This window comes from Echinops telfairi, unplaced genomic scaffold (genome assembly GCF_000313985.2).
Source record: "Echinops telfairi isolate 266 unplaced genomic scaffold, ASM31398v2 ScPeMD7_7417;HRSCAF=8455, whole genome shotgun sequence".
Classification (NCBI taxonomy): domain Eukaryota; kingdom Metazoa; phylum Chordata; class Mammalia; order Afrosoricida; family Tenrecidae; genus Echinops; species Echinops telfairi.
In genome coordinates this window covers 6,480,484-6,488,786 of record NW_022111317.1, presented here as the reverse complement: position 1 = coordinate 6,488,786, position 8,303 = coordinate 6,480,484, and the positions used below count along the sequence as shown (strand labels likewise).

At 61.9% G+C, this 8,303-nt stretch overlaps 2 protein-coding genes across 3 annotated transcripts; one reads left to right on the top strand and one right to left on the bottom strand.

Moving 5' to 3' along the window:
* The first annotated feature begins 20 nt into the window (after window positions 1-20).
* ESRRA (estrogen related receptor alpha) lies at window positions 21-7,017 on the top strand. 2 transcript variants are annotated; one of them, XM_045297234.1, is made up of 7 exons: window positions 21-335; window positions 1,130-1,466; window positions 4,596-4,712; window positions 4,803-4,931; window positions 5,161-5,328; window positions 5,421-5,690; window positions 6,015-7,017. In XM_045297234.1, the coding sequence occupies exons 2-7, from the start codon at window positions 1,142-1,144 to the stop codon at window positions 6,272-6,274; spliced, it is 1,269 nt and encodes a 422-aa protein (XP_045153169.1). In that variant the 5' UTR covers window positions 21-335; window positions 1,130-1,141; the 3' UTR covers window positions 6,275-7,017. The 2 variants fall into 2 exon arrangements, with proteins under 2 accessions (XP_045153169.1, XP_030743439.1); XM_030887579.2 differs by lacking the exon at window positions 21-335 and having other exon boundaries at window positions 732-1,466.
* Window positions 6,961-7,925, bottom strand: TRMT112 (tRNA methyltransferase activator subunit 11-2). The gene is made up of 4 exons (XM_004713510.2): window positions 7,723-7,925; window positions 7,533-7,634; window positions 7,320-7,409; window positions 6,961-7,244 (listed from the first exon to the last, which is right to left on the bottom strand). The coding sequence occupies exons 1-4, from the start codon at window positions 7,798-7,800 to the stop codon at window positions 7,137-7,139; spliced, it is 378 nt and encodes a 125-aa protein (XP_004713567.1). The 5' UTR covers window positions 7,801-7,925; the 3' UTR covers window positions 6,961-7,136.
* Between the last annotated feature and the right edge of the window lie 378 nt (window positions 7,926-8,303).

The window sequence follows — 8,303 nt, the reverse complement described above, 5'->3', positions numbered from 1 at the left end:
TCCGGACAGGGTCCAGGGCCCGGGTCCTCGTGGGCCGGCCTGGGTCTCCGGGTCCGGCCCCGCTCAGGCTTGGGCCTCGGATCCCGACCCAGGGCAGGGTGAAGTCCCCGGGGCGTGCTGGGGTGGAAGATGGGAGGGCACCCTGCGGGGCAAGGGGTTTCGAGGACCACGTGGGGGCGCTCGAAGGGGCCTTGGGCCACCCACTATTGTGGGTCAAAGGTCATCGCACCAGCAGGGGAGAACTTCCTTCTGCTCCGCTCTCCCAGCTTACTTACTTCCTGATAACCTGATAGAGGCCCCCTGCGGGCACTGCAACTTTAGGCAACTTCCCGCAGGTGTGCGCCCGCTTGGGGGCTAGGGGGTGGGGGTGGGGGCGTCGGAGGAGGCGGAGGGCTCTGCGGCAGCCAGCGTGAAGAGTGAGTGTGGGTGCTGGGTGCTGGCAGTGGAGATGCACCCTCCAGGGCGGCCTGGGTTGAGCCAGCAGGGACAGGAGGGAGGTGGAGCGGCAGGTGCATGGGGCTCTGGTGCGTTTTCTCCGTAGTGGAGTCTGCCGGGTGGAGGTGTGGGGCACGGTAGGGGGTGTGTGAGAATGTGTGCCCAGGTGTCCATCCTCTAGGGAGAGTCTGGGGAAGAGTGCGTACACACAGTGTGAGCATCAGTGACCACTGGGGTGTGGAAAGGGTCCTGGGGGAAGGAGGGGGTGAGCAGGTGGGGACACCTGAGCGCCAGATGAGTGAAGAGGAGTGTGTCCCCTGGCCTCTGTGCCCCAGTACTCATACCCAGAGGGAGGAGAGACTATGGGGGGCCTGTCAAGCAGCTGAGGAAGATTGAGGGGAGTCCAACTTTGGAATTGGAGGTGGCCTAGGGTACCTCAGAGGCTCACTCCAGCAGGGAGTTCCCCAGTGGGGGACCGGCTGTCAGTTACTGGCTCTGGAGACTCTGTTTCCATGGCAACAGCTAGGGGCCCTCCTCCAGGCAGCCCTTCCTTGGACTCTGTCCCCTCTCCCCTCTCGCTTAGCCTGGTAGCCTGGCCCTGGGCCCAGGGTTGGGCAACCGAGTGGCAGGGTGTCTTTCTTCCCCAACCCCCATCCTCAGGCCTCCCTGGGACATGCCCGGTATCTCCCTGCAGGTGACCAGCGCCATGTCCAGCCAGGTGGTGGGCATCGAGCCTCTCTACATCAAGGCGGAACCAGCCAGCCCCGACAGCCCCAAGGGCTCCTCGGAGACCGAGCCTGAGCCCCCAGTGGCCCTAGCCCCGGGGCCAGCTCCCACCCGATGCCTCCCAGGCCACAAGGAAGAGGAGGATGGGGAGGGGGCTGGGCCTGGCGAGCAGGGGGGTGGGAAGCTGGTGCTCAGCTCCCTGCCCAAACGCCTTTGCCTGGTCTGTGGGGACGTGGCTTCCGGCTACCATTATGGCGTGGCGTCCTGTGAGGCTTGCAAAGCCTTCTTCAAGAGGACCATCCAGGGTGAGCCCCCACTTCACTCCTGTGCCCACTGCTGCCCTATACCCTCTGGGCCTTGGGCCACCCATGTGGTGCACTGTCAAGGTGCAGTAGCCCCCCGGATTGCTGCCAAGGGCCTGCTTGGGGTTGGCAAGCTAGAGTTCCCACAGAATCCCTTTCCTGAAAAGTGTGAATAAAGCCCACCAGGACTTGTCTCTGGATTAGGTGAGGGCATAGAGGGCCTTGAGGGTGCTGGCTAGGTCTCAGAGCCCAGAGGAGTTCAGAAAACCTCAGCCTGGGTTCAGCCACGGCCGCAACGGGCCCATTGTCGATCCTGACCCACTCTGTTCTTAAATGTCCCAAAGCAGCACCTACACCAGCACCAGACAGGAGGCTGACTGCAGCACACACTTCAGCATCCACCTTGAAAAAGGTTATGAGGCATTCCTGCTTTTAGAAGGCCCCCCCACCCCCAATTTCTCCCACCTGGGAAGACCCATCAAAAAAGACGGGTGGGAACAGGAAGCTGGTTCTTGGGAACGGGCCTGCATTTCTCTGTGTGGGCTTGAAATCACCGGTCCTTTTGGTGGGCGGCGTAAACCTTGAGAGTTTGTCCTTTTACTTTCGTGCGTGATCTCAACCTCCACAGGAACCCTTGTCAGCTATCAGCCCTGTTGCCCTCGTATTTTGCAGACCAGAGGGGTTCTTTTCTGGGGCAGAACGGCACTGTTCAGGTCATACCCCGAGAGAAAACGATGGACGCAGGGTCTGGCCGGTGGTTGATTGAGTTCCAGACCCCAGCAGGCTGCAGCCTCAGCTTATTACTAATAACTGACCTTCGGACAGACACCTCACGACTTGATTGTGACATTCCAGCAAGTTTTGACTTGGCTCAGAGCCAGTGGGCTAAAGCCCTATGTGCGCCCTCTGAAGACCAGAAGCTGACAGAGCTAGGTCCCGGTGTTTCCTCCCTGGCCCGTGACCCCTTGCTCTCTGTGCATTCCGGAGGCCAGGGCTTCTCAAAGCAGGGAGTGTGTAGTGGCCCCCGTACTCTAAGCAGTCTCCAGTACTAGCATCGCCCTGCCCCACAGCCCGCCTGTGTAATGTGACGATTATGGGGTTAGGCTGGGACTTGCCCAAGGTCACATAGGTGGCAGCCTCCAGAGGGCCGCCCCCGCTTCACAAACCTGTGCTCCACTGCCCTGGCCGCTGTCCCAGGGACACAGCTGGGGACCCCGGCCAGGCTGCGGCCCCTGGAGTGCTTTGTCCTGTAGCAGCGAGACGAGATGGGAAACAATGAATTGCACAAAGGGCTCTCTTACAGCCGGAGGGAGAGGCACAGACAGGTGTCTGCCCACATGACTGGCTGTGTCCAGGCTTTCTGAGGGGCTTCTTTAAAAAAAGGTCTGGAGCTGAGTGTGGAAGCCCCCCATGGGGTACAGGAGAGAGTGTCTTGTGGCTTTGTGTCATGGGGTCCCTGTGACCACCCACTGTGGCTGGGAGGGCCACCAGTAATCAGGAGTGCCTCTGATGGGCCAGGGGACACTAGAGACCTGAACTTACACCCCAGCCCTTTGGAGACCTGCATGTTGCTCTGACACTGAACAAGTTTCAGCAGTGCTTTCAGACGGACAGACTAGGAAGAAAGGCTTGGCAATCTCCCATTAAAACCCTCTGGATCTCAATGGTCCAGTCTGTAACCTGTCAGGGGAGTGATCCTGCTGTTTCCGCTAAGCATGGGGCTTACCCTGAGTCCAGGCCTGGCTTTGACAGCAGCCCACAGCCCATGGCAACTATGGCCAGCCAGGCCTTGTCCTTAGCAGCAGGCACAATCTTGGCCTTCTCAGCACCGACCCTAAAGTCGAGAGATAGGTAACAAAGAAGATAAGCCCAGTTACCTAGTCCAGGTGCTGAGAGCAGAAGAGAAGACTGTCAGGCTAGGTAGAGGGCAGGAAGTATCCTCAGAAGGGGTCTGCCGTTCTTACAGGGTGACCAGGGGAGCCTCCCCAGGGGACAGCTGCAAAGACCTGAGAGGCACAAAGAGCAAGTGTTAGCAGGCACTGAAGCCAGAGGGACAAACCTGCCCCGAGGCAGGGTCTCTGTGAGATAAGGTCGGAAAGGTGCCCAGGGCAGAGGGCCATTAGTGGCAGGCACAGGGTCTGACAAGGGTTGGAAAGGCCCCCTTGGGCTGCTGCCTTGAGTCCCATTAAGATGGTAAGGGGATAGTGCCTTAATGGGTGGGCACCCATTAAGATGTGGTGGTGCCCACCAGGACCTATGGCTGGCATGGCCTCAGGTTGTGAGAGGTCTGGAGGCTGCTACAGCCTCTGTTTCTGGTTTGAGCAATCTGACAGGTGGAGGGACTGCCTTGGGGAAGGACCAGGAGTCCTACTTAGGACATGTTGGCTTGGAGGTACTTCGTAGGCTTCCCTAATATTGAGGAGGCAGTTGCATTGGAATCTAGAACTCAGGACAGGTCTAGGGTCATTCTCCTGCATGGTGACTTAGAGGACAGAGGGAGGCTGGTCTTTGTTGGTTCCAAGACTTGGAAGCCTCATCTTTCTTCCGAAGAGTAGTTTCACACTGCTGAGCTTTGGTTAACAATTCAACGCATAACCCTTGGTGCCACCAGGGCTCTTGGCCCAGGCTAGAGAGAGAAGTAGGAAAGCCCATGACTTTTCCATCAGCATGGGAGGGGATAGAGATGAGATCCAGGGACGGAGCCCTGGGGTCTTGGGCTGGAAGCCACTCAGGATGTGCACGGAGGCCGCAGAGGGGGAGGACCAGGCAAGTAGGGTGTTTGTTCTAGAAGCAGAAGGACCTGTGGAAGGTCTTCCAGGAGTCAGAAGTGATCGGTGGCAGTAGGTCGTCTGCTGGGCCAAGATGAGGGGGTGACTTGGACTAACGCGGAGGTGGGCACAGGGCTCTGGATAGCAGATGGGGGCCAAGTGGCCCAGAGCCGCAGCTCCGGGCAGCTCTGGGCAGAGGTGCAGGCAGAGGCCCCCAGCCCAGCAGGCTCTGCACCCTCACACAGCTCCCGCTCTCCCTTTCCTCCCCACGTCCCCAGACCTGTGCTTGCCCGGGGCCGGTCAGGGGTCTCCTGTCCTCTGGGCCCGGGGAGGCTGCCACTGGAGCACTGCCTCTTCCTGGCAGGGAGCATCGAGTACAGTTGTCCGGCTTCCAACGAGTGCGAGATCACCAAGAGGAGACGCAAGGCTTGCCAGGCCTGCCGCTTCACCAAGTGCCTGCGGGTGGGCATGCTCAAGGAGGGTGAGCGCCTGCGAGGAAGCAGGAGGGAGCTGGCCAGGCAGGCATCTGCAGGGCAGCCCTGCCGACATGGTCCCTTCCTGCGATTTCAAGGGGTGCGTCTGGACCGTGTCCGGGGCGGACGACAGAAATACAAGCGGCGGCCAGAGGTGGACCCGCTGCCTTTCTCGGGCCCCTTTCCCACCGGTCCCCTGGCAGTCGCCGGGGGGCCCCGGAAGACCGGTAAGACCTCCAGGGCTGCCTGGAGCTGAGGGGCTGGGGTGCCAGAGGCCCTAGATTCCTTAAGAACTTGTGTATGAAAATACGGTTCCTGGCTCATGCTGGGAACTGGACCGTTGTCCTAACAACACTGGTCAGTGATGACCAGGGAAGCCCACGGGCGATGGGTAACCCCCAGGGGCCAGTGAGGCCTGGCGAATTCCAGGCTTGAGTCATCCCACTGGTCCTGCAGCTCCTGTGAACGCCCTGGTCTCTCACTTGCTGGTGGTCGAACCAGAGAAGCTCTATGCCATGCCAGACCCAGCGGGCCCTGATGGACACCTGCCGGCCGTGGCCACCCTCTGTGACCTCTTTGACCGAGAGATCGTGGTCACTATCAGCTGGGCCAAGAGCATCCCAGGTAAAGAGCCCCGCAGTCAGGGCACCCTGGGTCGGCCGGGCCATGCCTGCCACTGCACCCTTGCTCAGCGAAACTGGCCCCCCACTCTCCAGGCTTCTCGTCGCTGTCACTGTCCGACCAGATGTCCGTGCTGCAGAGTGTGTGGATGGAGGTGCTCGTGCTGGGGGTGGCCCAGCGCTCGCTGCCCCTGCAGGATGAGCTGGCCTTCGCCGAGGACCTGGTCCTGGATGAAGAGGGGGCACGGGCAGCTGGCTTGGGGGAGCTGGGGGCTGCCCTGCTGCAACTGGTGCGGCGACTACAGGCTCTGCGACTTGAGCGTGAGGAATACGTCCTGCTGAAGGCCCTGGCCCTGGCCAACTCAGGTGAGCTGGACCCGGTGCTGGTGGACTCTATTTAGAAGTGGACTAGGCCCTTTTGCAGAAGGAGAAAACTCGGCCTCACAGGGAAGACTTGCTGAAGGTCACACAGCAAGCCAAGGGCAGGGCCAGAACTATGTATATGCACAGGCGTTTTGAGCCCTAGAGCTGTGTTCATGGGGATAGGCGGTGGGGAGGACAAGAGCCAGGGGTGGGGTGGTGGTGGGGTGTGTGTGTTGGGTCCTGGCTCAGGCAGAAGTCACCCTGGAGTAGAAGGCTCAGCCCTTTCTGGAGGTGGTGCGGGGCAAACTCTCTCCCTGCTCTCTGCAGACTCAGTGCACATCGAGGACGCTGAGGCCGTGGAGCAGCTGCGGGAAGCTCTACACGAGGCGCTGCTGGAGTATGAGGCCAGCCGGGCAGGCCCTGGAGGTGGTGCTGAGCGGCGACGGGCGGGCAGGTTGCTGCTCACACTCCCGCTCCTGCGCCAGACAGCGGGCAAGGTGCTGGCCCACTTCTACGGGGTGAAGCTGGAAGGCAAGGTGCCCATGCACAAGCTCTTCTTGGAGATGCTCGAGGCCATGATGGACTGAGGCAGGGGGTGGGCACAGGTGGGGTGCTGGCAGGACCCGCCAGCAGGGGTCAGCCCCACGGTGGGGAGGGGGGCCAGTGCTGCAGCCTGCTGGCAGGGCCAGGGCAGTGCCATCTGCCCCTGGGAGCATGCCCGTGCCTCCCCTCCCTGGGGATTGTCAGGAGTTGGGAAGGTGCATGCCCAGGCTCTGGGCACAGTGCTGCCCCTTGCAAGCCATAATGTGCCCCTAGAGCATAGGGGGCCTTGCGGAAGCCATAGGGGGCTGCAGGGGGGCGTGAGTGAGGGTGGGCAGAAGCCTGATCCTCAGCCATGGAAGCTTTTGCTGCTGCTTAATCCGACCCTCCCCCTCGGGAGTAGAGGGGGACTTGAAGAGCAAAGGCCCTGCCCCCTTTGCTCCTCTCCTCATTTGCAGTGGGCATTAGTGCCCCCCTCCCCCATGAAGCAATAACTCCGAGCAGGCTCCTACCCTTGGGCCCCCTGGGGTGGCCAGAGCCCCCTATCAGCCCCCACCCAGCCTCCGTGGGGTGGTAGGGAGGGCACTGCCTCTATGCCCTGCAGAGCAATAACACTATATTTATTTTTGGGTTTGGCCAGGGAGGCACAGGGACTTAGGCAAGCCGGGGCCCAGAGCCTTTGGCTGTACAGAGACTCTATTTTAATGTATATTTGCTGCAAAAGAGAAACCGCTTTTGGTTTTGAACCTTTAATGAGAAAAAAATATATATGCTGTCAAGCTCAAGGACACTCATGTTGCGCGTGTCACTGGGTCGAGGGTCGTGGATGCAAACGACAGGCAGGCAGCCAACATACAAGGGGCACGGCAGAGCTACAAGGTCACAGAATGGAATCGGTGGCTGGCCGGCTTAAGTCTCCGTTTCCTCATCGTTCAACAGCATGTTGGGGATTCCGCGGCTGATGGGGAAGAGCCTTCCGGACTCGGGGCACTGCAGGGTGCCCTCTAACACGTCCACCTGTGGGGAGGAGGGCAGGGCTGAGCAATGGCGGCCTGGGGCCGGGGAAGCAGGGGACGCCCCTCCCGGTCTCACCTCCAGCAGCACGTGGTGCATCTTCCTCAGGAATTCTTCATCCCGCTCGTATCCCTCCGCCGGCGCGCTGGGGACCTCGGTCAGATGCAACTGCGGACGGGAAGCCGAAATCATCTCCGGGGCCTTCCCGACCCACCCCCTCGGGCCGGGGCTCGGTCCCCGGGACAGCGGGGAGACCCCCGCAGGGCGTGCGGGTGGGGAGCGGGTGCTCACGGTTTCGGCCGCCTCCAGAAGCGCCGACCACTCCACCTTGGGGATCATGCGCGCCACGAAGTCGGGATTGAACTCCACGGGGTTGACGCGGACCTCGGAAGCCTGTGGGGCGGGGCGGGGAGTTAAAGAGGGGCGGGATGCCCACCCTGCACCCCGCCAGGGCCGGGGCTCCGGGCGCCCGGGCGGGTACCTGCAGCCGCAGCGGGAAGCCGCGGGGCCCCACGCCCCGCACGTGGGAACTCAGCAGGTTGTGGGTGAGCAGCTTCATGTTGCTAGTATGCACGCCAGCTGACCGGACCCGGAAGGAGGCGGCTCCGTGGCTGGCGTCACTTCCGGGGCGGATCCACCTTCGCCCCAAGGCCTGGCCGTTGGACCGGAAGTGGCGCGCTTGTGGGCAGCGCTCCTGCCCGCCCTAGCAGAGGGCCCTGGGAAACCCGAACGCATCACGCGCCGCCACCGGAAGCGGCCGGGCGCAGGTGGTTGGTGCCGGGCCCGGCTTCCTCCCGCTCCCGGGGTGCACGTCACATGAGACTGCTGCAATGCAGGGGAGCGCCGTGCGGTCTCCTCCCGCACAGGCGCCTGGCTAGTCGCTGACGCTCTCCCCCTCGCTGAATGGCGGGAATGAAGGTCCACGGGGCACCGAGGCCCGGCCCGGCGCTGCGGGACCTTCCCTCGTATGCAAATAGGCTGCGGCAGGGCCCAGAGCTCCGCCCCGTGGTCGAGTCGTGGGCCCGCCCATATGCAAATAGGCTGGGTCTCCGGACGGCAGGC